This window comes from Macaca thibetana, chromosome 1 (assembly GCF_024542745.1).
Source record: "Macaca thibetana thibetana isolate TM-01 chromosome 1, ASM2454274v1, whole genome shotgun sequence".
NCBI lineage: Eukaryota > Metazoa > Chordata > Mammalia > Primates > Cercopithecidae > Macaca > Macaca thibetana.
In genome coordinates, this window is record NC_065578.1 from 31,891,517 (window position 1) to 31,903,798 (window position 12,282).

The 12,282-nt window shown below is 55.3% G+C and overlaps 2 protein-coding genes across 3 annotated transcripts in view; one reads left to right on the top strand and one right to left on the bottom strand.

The window, feature by feature from the left end:
- Nucleotides 1-350: 350 nt before the first annotated feature.
- Nucleotides 351-7,501, bottom strand: TMEM54 (transmembrane protein 54). Of its 2 annotated transcripts, XM_050796310.1 has the most exons (6): nucleotides 7,281-7,501; nucleotides 3,888-4,081; nucleotides 1,665-1,724; nucleotides 1,310-1,498; nucleotides 1,061-1,195; nucleotides 351-635 (listed from the first exon to the last, which is right to left on the bottom strand). In XM_050796310.1, the coding sequence occupies exons 1-6, from the start codon at nucleotides 7,294-7,296 to the stop codon at nucleotides 561-563; spliced, it is 669 nt and encodes a 222-aa protein (XP_050652267.1). In that variant the 5' UTR covers nucleotides 7,297-7,501; the 3' UTR covers nucleotides 351-560. The 2 variants fall into 2 exon arrangements, with proteins under 2 accessions (XP_050652267.1, XP_050652276.1); XM_050796319.1 differs by lacking the exon at nucleotides 1,665-1,724.
- The window catches only part of AZIN2 (antizyme inhibitor 2), a 220,298-nt gene continuing 209,521 nt past the window's right edge, over nucleotides 1,506-12,282 (top strand). The window contains exon 1 of the mRNA XM_050794977.1: nucleotides 1,506-1,509. The gene's annotated coding sequence lies outside the window, so the exon portion shown is untranslated. The remainder of the gene's footprint in view (nucleotides 1,510-12,282) is intronic.

The window sequence follows — 12,282 nt, forward strand, 5'->3', positions numbered from 1 at the left end:
TTCTAGGGGTGTGGAGTTGGAGAAAGAGGGTTCCTTGAGCCACCCTTCCCACCCTAGCCCTTGCTGGTCCCCAGGCCAAGCCACCAAGTGAAACCTTCCAGGATACTAGCCCCACCAGCTGTGGGTCCCAGAAAGCCCGCCTGCCTTTTAGCACTTGGATACACACAGACCCACGGAGCTCCTGTGTTTTGCCTCTCACACACATACAGGCCCACAGACAGATGGGCAGATGCACCCAGAGCCCCATGCACAGCGTCCTACGTGAGAAAGAGACACGGCCCCCTGGCTGAGCCCCTGTCCTCCCCTCTGTCCCCCCATTCGCCCCCCCCCCCCCCGCATGCAGCCAAATGGAGCATCTCTGTTCTTTTTAATAATTTCAGAATAAAGTCTCATTTCAGTGCAGTGGGCTGGATGGTGGGGGAAGGGGTTGAAAGCCCCACTTGGGTCCCCGAGGGTCCATTGAGCCCTCTCAGGCCAGCTCCAGGAATCCTGGCCTGGTCACAGAGCAGAGTTGCTTGCAGGGTCCTAGTGGCCATGGGGCCTGGGCAGGACATCATCTCTCAGAGGGTCAGAGGCTCAGAGCTGGTGCAGCCCAGCAGGTCACGGCCCTCCACCAGCTCTGGGTTCTCCCGCATCTGCAGAGACACAGGAGACTGCCAAACCCACTGGTTCTCAGCCTGGGTCTCCCCTTCCAGGACATCCGGGAAATGGAAGGAGGGGAGGGCTGGAAGGATCTCTGGGGGCAAAGGGGCATCACTACCCACTCCACTGCAAGAGCCAGGCTAGACCCTTGGAATGCCCCCAGTGTGAGCCCAGACACCCCTGCCCCTCCCTCAAGACTCATCCTGGGCCCTAGGAGAGCCAGGTGTCAGCTGTGTGACTCTGCTGGGAGATCTCACCTCTCTGAGCCTCCAAGCCTCCCCCTTTGCTCCTGGGAAGAAAACTTTTGCCCCATTTCTCAAGGTGGGGGCCCCTACATAGGGGTGGGGCAGAGCAGCTTGGGTACCCTGGCAGGGGATCCCAGGAAATTCGGGGAGTCAGGGCTGTGGAGGGAACTTACCACGTGGTGGCTGCTTTTCCCCCACCAGGGCCTCAGCTCCAGCAACTGGTGGGTGAGCTGAGCGCAGCGCACAGCAAACACATTCTCCACCACGCAGAGCACTAGGGCAATGCCCCAGAGGCACAGGCTGGAGCTCTGTGGGGCATGGGGCAGAGATGGCTGGCTGGAGTTGGGGGTGGAGGGTGGACTCCAAGAACCTTTCCCACCCCTGCGAGGGCCTGGTGCCCCACCTCAGGCCTAGATACTCACATAAATGCGTGTGGGGTCGAAGGGACAGTCAGGTGCGAGGGCCAGTAGTTCAGAGCTCCCAAAAGTGCAGGCAGCCAGCAGTGCCTTGCCCTGGGTGGCAAAGGTCACGGCGATGGAGGCCAAGAGGCCAAGGGCACAGGTCAGAGAGAGGAGAGCACAGGCCACGCTCGAGCTAAACACTGTCCAGCGCTGGATGGGGGAGGCCACTGGTCAACAGGTGTTGTGCTTGGCCCCCATGGGCAGCTCTGACCTCCCTGAGGGTCAGCCTTACCCCCTTCAAGGAGGCCAGGCCCTTGGTGGGTGGCTGCTGCCCCTACCCTTCCCTCAAAGCCCTATCCCAGGAGGCAACACGTACCAGGGGGGTGCTGGGGAGGTAGCGTGATAACACGATGGCTGCGATGCCTGAGGTGATGACCTGTAGGGAAGGCCCAAGTCAGCCTTGACTCCTTGGCTGGAGGAGCAGGGGCAGGGGATCAGGGCCACTCTGGGATAATGATCTCACCGGCGCCAACCATTGCCCTCCAGACTCCCCCACCCCTCACCCACTGCTTAGCCTGGGCTTCACATCTCCATCTGCCTCCTCATAGTCCAGCCTGACATGATGTTTCTAAAACTGTCACTCCCTCTCTACAACCTTCCACGAGTCCCCACTGCCTACGGCTGTGTCTCAAGCAGGTTCATGTATCCTGGGGCCACCAGGGCCTGCCAGGGTATGAATGGGACACACCTTTCTGGAATGGAAAAGATTGTGGAAGAAACTAACCCAGTTAGCAAGGAACTAAAATCAAAATTGTTACATTGAAACAAACCAAGACATGTTATAGAGTAGAATTTTAAATCCCTGGGGGCATTTTCAATGATTCCAGGTTCTCAGTGACTAGACCCCAGCCCCAACCCTGTTGGCTTCTCAGCCCCACCTGGGGTACCGTCCTCCCTCACTGCTCTGGATGTGGATGCCTATACACAGCCTGCTCAGGACGCTGCCCACGCACCCTCTCACCAGGAACACCCTTCCTGCTCCTCTGTCCCTGCGGATCCTGCAAGCCCTGCTCAGGTTTGCACACGTTTCCCTAACCAGCCTCGATGCCAAGGGGTGGGGCTACCCCACAGTTCAGCCCAACAGCCGCCCTCTGGATCTTTGGGGTCCACCCATCCAGTCTTCCTCCTGATGTTCCTCACTGGACCAGGCTTGGGCTGGACCCATCTGAGGCAGGTGGTATGACGGGGTCCTGGGTTCCAGGCCCAGCATGTCTTTAGTTTACATGAGAGCCACAACACAGTGCCTCAATCTCTGTGGGCTTAGCCCCGCTCTGCAGGATGAGCTGACAGAAAGGACACTGGCTTTGGTGTCAGACACAAATAGGTTCCAATCCGGGTTGACTTCTGTGTATCAGCAGGAAGTTGGGTGAATCCCTGAGTCTTGGTTTCCTCTTTTGTGAAATGGGGATAATAATGGCCCCCAGCTGCTGGGAGCAGTGAGGATTAACTAAGTGAGGGGAAGGCTGAAGTGGTCCAGCTCAAAGCCCATTCTGGTGGACCTCCTCACCCTGAGCCCACTGCCTTCCCTGAGTTCCTCACAACAGTATTAGTCAGAGGAACTCCAAGGACCCTGCACACATCTGCCCAGCCCAGCCCCGTCCCACCAACAGAGCCTCTCCTTCTTGCTGGGACCTATGACCCCCATTCTCCCAAGCCTTGAGGCCAGCAGGCTGTCTGAGCTTTATTTTGCAAGGGAGGAACAGGCCTAGAGAGAGAAGTAAGTCTCTCAGCCAGGAGGAGGCAGGGATGGAACTCAGACACTGATGTGCGGGAAGATCTTCCCCCGAGGCTGTGGCCACTTCTGCTGACCGGCAGGAAAGAGCTTTAGAAACTCGAGACTACCTGACCCCTCCATTCATGTACTAGTCAAACAGGTACTGATATCCAGTCACAACCATGGCTACCATTCACTGAGCAGTTGCTACAGACCAGGCCTAATGCTAAGCTCCTGCCAAATTGGTTTTCTCAGAATCTCCAGAACAGATCTTAGCCATTTCCACCTCCAGCCTTCCCGTCTCCCGTTCTCTGTACTTGGAATGCCATCTCAGCTTCCTTTCCTGCCTCTGCTAGCCTCAACATGCCACATACATAGGTTCTGGTCATGGCAGCCTGTCTGTGAACTCCTGCTCATCCATCAATACCCAGGTCAGAGGCCGGCACTCTGTGCAACCCTCCAGCACCCTCCCAAGCTCAGCTCCTGCTCCTTTCTTCTGTCCAGTGGTGCTGTGGATATTTCTCGATGTAATAATCATCTTAGCTCACAGTAGTGGGCGCTAACAACATGCCAGACACTGTGCTAAGCACTTTCTGTGGATGACCTCATCAGTACCCATCAGGACCCTCAGAGGTAAACACTGTTACCATCTCCATTTTATAGATGAAGAAGTTGAGTGACTTGGGCAGTTGGTAAGTGGCAGACAAAGGGTTAGTCCTTGAGGTTCTCTGCTTACCACCACAGGCTCCAGGTGGGGACCTGTTGAAGACCCTTCAAGCCCCCTCCAGCCTCCTCCCACCAACCACCCTCCCACCCTGGCCATACCACGATAGCACAAGTGACAGAGAGGATGTTGACCACGCAGTACTGCAGCGCCACAGCATCTTGGGGGGTGCCCACGTAGCGCAGCACTGTGCCATGGAGCAGTGCGGCCGTGATGAAGCTCACGTGGCCCAGCACCACCAGCACCAGGCCTGTCTTCATCAGCACCTTCCGAAAGTCGCCCACACTCAGGCCTCCTGTCGGGGACAGCTATGTCAGGGCTGTGCGTGGGGCTTATCCTGCTGGGCAGAAGGGGAAGCCAAGGCCCTGGCCCTAATGATGGACACTGGGTTCTAAATGTATTTCTGGATGACTTGGAGCCAGTAACTTGTCTTCTCTGAGCCTTGGTCTCATCCATAAAAGGGGTTCAGGATGCCTTTGCGAGAATCCTCGGGACTCTGAGGCTGGACAGCATACAGGTGACTCTTAGCAGTAGCGCTTGTTAATGCTCAAGGTCATGATTGGGGGGGCGCTAGCTCAGTTTTCTAGCTCTAGACTTCGAGATCCTTCCACTAAGCTCCCCATTCACTGATTCATGTGTTCATTACACATGTTCATAGAGTGTCTGCTCTGTGCCAGGCCCTGGGGTACCACAGTGAGCTCCACAGTCACTCTCCAGGCCACAAGGAGCCAGAGTTCATTGGGCAGGAACTGGGCCCTGCTTGGTACTCAGTTTGGTGGATAGGGCCTGGTACACAGCAGATGCTGACACCACTGCTGAACTGAACTGCCCAGAGCCAGGTGACTTGGGGCAGGGAACTCAAGGCTCTGAGTCTCCATATCCCCGTCTGCAAAATGGGAAGAAGAACCTTGCCTCTCAGTGGGTCCATGAGGAAGTGGATGGGAAATTGTGGCATACCCTGAGGGTACTGGGAAAAGCAAGCTCTCAGTGCAGGGGGAACTGGGCAGGATGGAGTGAGTAGGGGAAGCTGGGATCAAAAGAACATTGGGACTCATTCAGATGTTCTCAGTGGCCAAGTGGCTGCCCAGCCCTACCTGCACATGCTGGCTCCCAACCTGCTCTCTGAAATTTGCCCATAAGTCCTAGCTCTGCCCTCAAGGAGACACACCACACCAGCCCCCTGGCCCTGCCAGCCCCTCACTAGAGCCAGCTCTGAGACTTGAAGACTGTGGTTAGGCCCCAGAACTAAACATTCCCTTCTTTAGCTGCTTCTGATGGGATGTGACTGAGTCCTTTCCTAGACCTCCGTCTCCCCATCTGTGGTAGAGCAGTTTGGTCATATTTAATATATGGGAGCTCTGCAGCTGGGGGAAAAAAAAAAAAAAAAGAGGCTAGGCACAGTGCTCATGCCTCTAATCCCAGCACTTTAGGAGGGCAAGGTGGGAGAATCACTTGAAGCCAGGAGTTCAAGACCAGTCTGATCAACATAGCAAGATCCCATCTTTACCAAAATGATAAAAATAAAAAATTAGCCAGGCATGGTGGTGCATGCCTCTAGTCCCAGTTATTCAGGAGGCTGAAGCAGAAGGATCTTTTGAGCCCAGGAGGTGGAGGCCACAGTGAGCTATAATCATGCCATTGCACTCACGCCTGGGCTATAGAGCCAGAGACCCCATCTAAAAAAAACGAAATCTCTACACTGGACGTTCTCTGGGATATCTGTCTGAAGCTGTGCCAAGAGACAGTCCTCAGGGAGCAGGAAGGGATGGGGCTGTTCAGTCACAAACTTGCTGTGTGACCAGGCACCAGTCCCTCCCCTCTCTGGGCCCCAAGTTCCACATCTATAAAATGGGGAGGCATTGGTCCAGCCGGTCTCTGGGACCCCTGGAGCTTGCAGGACCCTCTGGAGCTGAACCAGGTCTAGGAGAAGCAGAGGGCAGATGATGGGCTGGACAGGCACCATGAGACTGGAATAGCATTGTGAAGATGGAATGCCAGCCAAGCAGGAAGGGGCACGGCAGCTTCAGCGCAGGAGCCTGACCCACCTCACCCCATCCACCCACCTACCTGGGAGCTCAGTGTCTACCTTCCAGCTCAGGGCTGGGCTCAATAACAAGGGCATCCCAGGACCAAGACTTTGGTCAAAGAGGAGGCATGGTGCCAGCATGGGGCTGTGCCTGGAGCACTGGACTGAGTCTGGAGCAGTCCTTGACTTTTTGTTTATTTATTTATTTTTTATTTTATTTTATTTTTTTTTGAGACGGAGTCTCAGTCGCGCAGGCTGGAGTCCAGTGGCGTGATCTCGGCTCACTGCAAGCTCCCCCTCCCGGGTTCATCCCATTCTCCTGCCTCAACCTCCCAAGTAGCTGGGACTACAGGTGCCTGCCACCATACCCGGCTAAATTTTTATATTTTTAGTAGAGACGGGGTTTCACCATGTTAGCCAGGATGGTCTCGCTCTCTGACCTCGTGATCCGCCCCTCTCGGCCTCCCAAAGTGCTGAGATTACAAGCCTGAGCCACCGCACTGGGCTGACTTTTTAAATTAAATTAATTGAGACAGGGTCTCATTGTGTAGCCCAGGCTGGAGTGCACTGGCCTGATGGCGGCTCACTGAAACCTCCGCCTCCCGGGCTCAGGTGATCCTCCCACCTCAGCCTCCTGAGAAGGCGGGCTAATTTTTTTTTTTTCTTCTTTTTAAAAATTTTTTGTAGAGACGGATTTCACCATGTCGGCCAGGCTAGTCTCTAACTCTTGGACTGAAGCGATCCGCCTGCCTCGGCCTCCCAAAGTGCTGCCTCCCAGATGAAGCCCAGCCGGCTTCATTTCTAACTTACCACTGTGGGAGCGCTAAGCAACCTGCCCTCATCCTCATAGTAGTCCTAGGAGGTGGGAACTACTGTCCCCCTCTTACAGACAAGGAAACTGAGGCTCACAAGGTCTCTCGGCTAGACAGCGGGGATGCCCCAGGACTCTGCTGCCCACGAGCGGCATCACCGTGCCCAGGCAGTGGAGGGAGGGGGCACATTAGTCCCGCTCCCTCGCTGCTGATCCTTTTTGCCCATGGCTTTCCTTTCTGGCCTCAGGAGAGTGGAGAGTATGTAAGACGGAGCCCGTTGCAAGGCTGGGGAAGCTGAGGCCTGGCCCCGGGGTCCCTTCTGGGTAAGTGTGGGGCTGCTCTCTACAGCGTCTCCTCTGCCGCCCACCCGGGGGTCCCCGAGGGCAGTCGTGCGCCTCGGCAGGAAAGGCAAGAAAGGGCGAGGGGAAGAGAAGCTACAGCCACATTGAGAAGACACCCGCAGCGCTCCTCCCTCCATTTCACTGCTGGGGAAACTGAGACCCAGAGAGGAAAGTGACCCGCCCCCGGCCGCGTAGTAAGTTAGAGGCGGAGCGGGCGCCCTGGCCCCCTGGGGGCTCGGGCTCCAGGCTCAGTGCTCCGCTCCCGTGGGAGGGTTGGGGTGGTTCGGGGCCTCCCGCGCGCCCCCCGCCGCTCACCGAGGCGCAGACACATGTCGACTCCGCGCTGGTCCCGCCCCCGACTTCAGCGTGGCTCCCGAGGCTGCGGGCCGCGGAGGGGCCCCGCTCCCATGCCGCTGGCCCGTCGCCCGCGCGCCCCGCACCGCCGCGCTCGCCCACTTCCCGCCCGGAGCCCGGGGCTGGGCGGCGCCGGGCCGGCCTCCCTTCCCGTCACCCCCCGGGCCGCCCGGCCCCGCAGCGCCCCCGCGGCTCGTGCGCCTCCCGGCCGGTTGGACCGGCTGAGCAGCCCGTGGCCCGCCCGCTGAGTCAGGCGCCTCCCCGCCCGGCCCGCCCGGCGCCGGGCCGCCCGCCCTCTTAGCCCACCTGCGGCGGCGGGCCCGCTCTACAAAGGGAAACTGAGGCTCTGAGGAGCCGCCCGCCCTCTTAGCCCACCCGCGGCGGCGGGCCCGCTCTACAAAGGGAAACTGAGGCTCTGAGGAGCCGCCCGCCCGGGCCCGCGGGCAAGCTGGGGACTGCACGCGTAGCTGTGGTTACCGTGACCTGGGTGTGGCGCTTGGGCGGAAAGCCCCCGGGCCCAACGCTGGGACGGAGAGGGGCTGCAGGGGCAGTGAAAGAGCTGCTGGGGACTGGGGACTGGGGTCTGCCCCTACCTGCTGTGTGACCTCAGCCAAATCGCCTCTCCTCTCTGCGCTTACCTTTACCGCCTGCTAGTCTTGTCTTCTACGCCGAAAAAGGAGCTTTACGGCTCCTTCTTGGTCGGGAGGGCCTCAGTTCCCTCCTTGGAAAATCAGGGATAATAATTCCTGTCCCCTAGGGTCGTGGTGACACAAGATAGGATACAAAAATGAGGTAAGAAGCTCTTTCGGCCAGGCGCGGCGGCTCATACCTGTAATCTCAGCACTTTGGAAGGCCTAGGCAGGCGGATCACCTGAGGTCAGGAGTTGAGACCTGTCTGGCCAACATGGTGAATCCCCCCGTCTCTATTAAAAATACAAAAATTAGCCGGGTGTGGTGGGGCACGCCTGTAATCCCAGCTACTCTGGAGGCTGAGGCAGGAGAATCGATTGAACCCCGAAGGCAGAGGTTGCAGTGAGCTGAGTTCTGCCACTCCATCTCAAAACAACAAAACAACAACACACTTTGGAAACTCTCCAGACTGTCTTTATGGACAAAGTGTAGACCTAGCAAGAGCACATAGTAGGAGCTTTATTAGTACTTCTCTGGGTTATGGAACCCTTTAATGTGCCAGGATGGACCCCAGTGAAGTCCCTTGTTAGTCTCAGCATCCTTTGGGGGAGGTACCATTCCTGCACCTTTGGGTTCAGAGACCACAGACCACTCACCCAAGACCACCAGCTGGAAGTGGTGGAGTAGGCAGGAGCCTGGAATCCCCCTGGGTCTCTGTGCCCAAGTTCTGTAGAGTGGCCACAGTGTGGCCACCTCCCTGGGCTCTCTCAGTCCTGGGAGCGGGCCCATGAGAGGCACTTACTGTGGGATCTGGGCAACATCTGTTGATAGCTTGCCCCACTTACCCCTCTGGGCAGTGGCCCAGAGGCTAGGGGCTGGCCGGCTGTCTGGGTACTTCGTTGGAGCCTGGCCTGGGGGCTGTCCACTGACTGTGTGTCTTTCTGCACACCTGTGCTGACACCTGCGGCGCTGTGCATGTTGGGCAGTTGGGTCAGATGTAGAGCCTCTGGAGTTTGGAGAACACATTAACACCATGGGAGGGAGTGGAGCCATTTCTCCTAGGAAGCCCCCCAGGGCATCCCATCTGGTAACCCCCCAGTAGGACTGCTTCCTTGTCACCTGCTGTCTGAAGGGGGATAATGTGCAGGGGATTCTGGGTGGGGAGACAGATTTGTCAGGCGGAAGGGAAGATGGGGGCAGTTGATGAAGGCATCTGGCTGGCATCGGAATGTTGATGTCCTCAGACAATCTTTTAGTAGGGCAATTGGGTAGTACTTACTCATATTAGAAATGTTCAGACACTTGTGGCTGGGCGCGGTGGCTCACGCCTGTAATCCCAGCACTTTGGGAGGTCAAGGCGGGCAGATCACGAGATCAGGAGATTGAGACCATCCTGGCTAACATGGTGAAACCCCGTCTCTACTAAAAATACAAAAAAAATTAGCCAGCATGGTGGCGTGTGCCTGTAGTCCCAGCTACTCAGGAGGCTGAGGCAGGAGAATGGCGTGAACCCGAGAGGCGGAGCTTGCAGTGAGCTGATATTGGGCCGCTGTACTCCAGCCTGGGTGACAGAGTGAGACTCCATCTCAAAAAAAAAAAAAAAAAAAAAAAAAAAATGTTCAGACGCTTGTAACTGTGGCCCAGGAATTCCATTTGTAGATCTTTATCCTATGCACCAGAGTGCAAAGATATGCATGCATTTAATGGTGTTTGTGGATAAACTGTTCCTAATAGCAAGCAATGGCGCCAAAGTGATAACCAAGATTTGTGCAGGAGAGTCAGGGGAAGGATTTTGCTTTTTATTTTACACGTGGCTGTGTGGCTGAAATTGGAGTCTTACAATGAATTCATGCCTTGTTTTGGTGAAAAGAAAGGAAGGGCCGGCCCGGCACAGTGGCTCATGCCTGTAATCCCAGCACTTTGGGAGGCCAAGGCGGGTGGATCACTTGAGGCCAGGAATTCAAGACCCGCCTGGCCAACATAGCAAAACCACCATCTCTACTAAAAACACAAAAATTAGCTGGGCGTGGTGGCGGGCGCCTGTAGTCCTAGCTACTCGGGAGGCTGAGGGAGGAGAATCCCTTGAATCCAGAAGGCGGGGGTTGCAATGAGCCGAGACCGCTCCACTGCACTCTAGCCTGGGCAACAGAGCGAGACTCTGTCTCAAAAAAAAAAAGACAAAGAAAAAGAAAGGAAGGGCCCCTTCACCACCACTGCCCTGACCCCATTCCACCAACAGCTTGTGATGCCAATGCCCATCTTCCAGGGGCTGCCCTGGAGAGCGCAGGTGGTCACTGCAAAGCCAGTGTCAAACCTCATGTGTGTGCATGGGTGTGGCTTCTCTATCAGTCAGTGTCAGGCAGTCCTCTTGACTCACCCATGCTAGAGCCTTCTGGAATTAGGTTGGGGACCTTGTAATGCTTTTGGTTCCAGATGCATAGATGATGATTCTCCTTTATCCTTGGAACTACACAGAATTAAAGATAATCACTCCATTTTACAGATGAGAAAATTGAGGCCCAGAGAGGTAAAGGACTTTTTAAAGACCCTACAACATATATCAGAGGTAAAGCTGAGACTTGAACCTGGACCTGTCTGACTGTGAGGCTGCTCCTGACTTCTCAGTGTGTATGTGTTGGGGGTGGGGAGAGTCACAGTCCCCAGGAGCGTGCCTGCCCTCTGGGACCTCTAAAGAGGGAAAACTTTCCACCTGCTTCTCTCCAGACCATAATTTCCCAGCCATCAGCCAACCTCAGTGGTCTGAAGTTATTGCAACTTCTTTTCCTTATTGCCATGTGGCCAAAGTCCGTCAGCAAACCTTGGCCTCTGCCCCACCCCTCTGCACACTGGCCTGAGGTTCTAGAAAGAACTCCAGGTCTGAGCTCTAGTTCCTTATCCTCCATCAACTCACTGTGATATCCTGGCAGCTCACTGCCATTTCCTGGGCCTCAGTTTCCCTATCTGTCAAATGGGGATAATGATTTTCTTTCCAGGCTTCTCAGATTTTTTGAGCCATAAATGACTTGTGAGATATGAAAGTGCATGGAACCTAGCCAGAGAAATACAAATAGCAGTTATCTTCCTGGTACATTTAACAACCAGGTGTGGCCCGTGCACTTAGCTGGGAGCTGGATCTCCCCAGAGCATGGGCTCCCATGGGGCTGCTTAGCTGGGGAGGTGGGTTCAGGCCGCCAGTCCCTGTGCATCCCCTCCTCAATTTAAAGAAGGTTGCCATCCCTTCCTGATTATAAGAACCGTTCCTCCATGTAAGTAAAGCCATCACACACAACTGTACCAGATTCTAGTTTATGTATGTATATACCTGTATAAAACTAAAAACCAACTGACCATGCTTGTCCAAGAGAAGAAGAGGCAGTTAAAGGAGACTTTCACTATAGCTCTAAAGTTTGTTTTTTTTTTAAAAGCAAATATGACATATTTACAATTATGGATTCTAGATGGTGTGAATAGGACTCTTTGTTACATTAACTTTTGTATTCTTTTACATGTCTGAAAAAAAAAACTCACTGTAGAAAAATTGAGAGAAAAACGAAAAGTATAAAGCAGAAATCAGGCTGGGCACGGTGGCTCGTGCCTGTAATCCCAGCACTTTGGGAGGCTGAGGCAGGTGGATCACCTGAGGTCAGGAGTTTGAAACCAGCCTGGCCAACAAGGGGAAACCCCATCTCTACTAAAAATACTAAAATTAGCCGGCATGGTGGCGCATGCCTGTAGTCCCAGCTACTTGGGAGGCTGAGGCAGGAGAGTTGCTTGAACCTGGGAGGCAGAGGTTGCAGTGAGCTGAGATCGTGCCACTGCGCTCCAGCCTAGGTGTCAGAGCGAGACTCCGTACCTCCATTCAGTTTGGAAGTTTTTTGTGCCTTTCTTTCTTTCTTTTTCCCCTCCCTCCCTCCCTTCCTCTCTTCCTTCCTTGCTTTCTTTTCTTTCTTTCTTTCCAGACGGAGTCTTGCTCTATCACCCAGGATGGAGGGCAGGTGCCATCTTGGCTCACTGCAACCTCTGCCTCCTGGGTTCAAGTGTTTCTCCTGCCTCAGCCTCCCAAATAGCTGGGACTACAGGCACGAGCCACCACGTCCGGCTAATTTTTGTATTTTCTAGTAGAGACGGGGTTTCACCACGTTAGCCAGGCTGGTCTTGAACTCCTGACCTCAGGTGATCTGCCCGCCTTGGCCTCCTAAAGTGCTGGGATTACAGGCATGAGCCACCATGCCCCTCAACCCTTTTTTTTTTTTTTTTTTTTTGAGGCGGAGTCTGGCTCTGTGGCCCAGGCTGGAGTGCAGTGGCCGGATCTCAGCTCACTGCAAGCTCCGCC

Excerpts from the sequence above, each read along its gene's own strand:
- TMEM54 (XM_050796310.1), bottom strand. Across the intron at positions 1,499-1,664 it reads ACCTCCCCAGCACCCCCCTG|CGCTGGACAGTGTTTAGCTC; the intron begins GTACGTGTTGCC and ends TCCCCCATCCAG. Across the intron at positions 636-1,060 it reads GGAAAAGCAGCCACCACGTG|ATGCGGGAGAACCCAGAGCT; the intron begins GTAAGTTCCCTC and ends GTGTCTCTGCAG.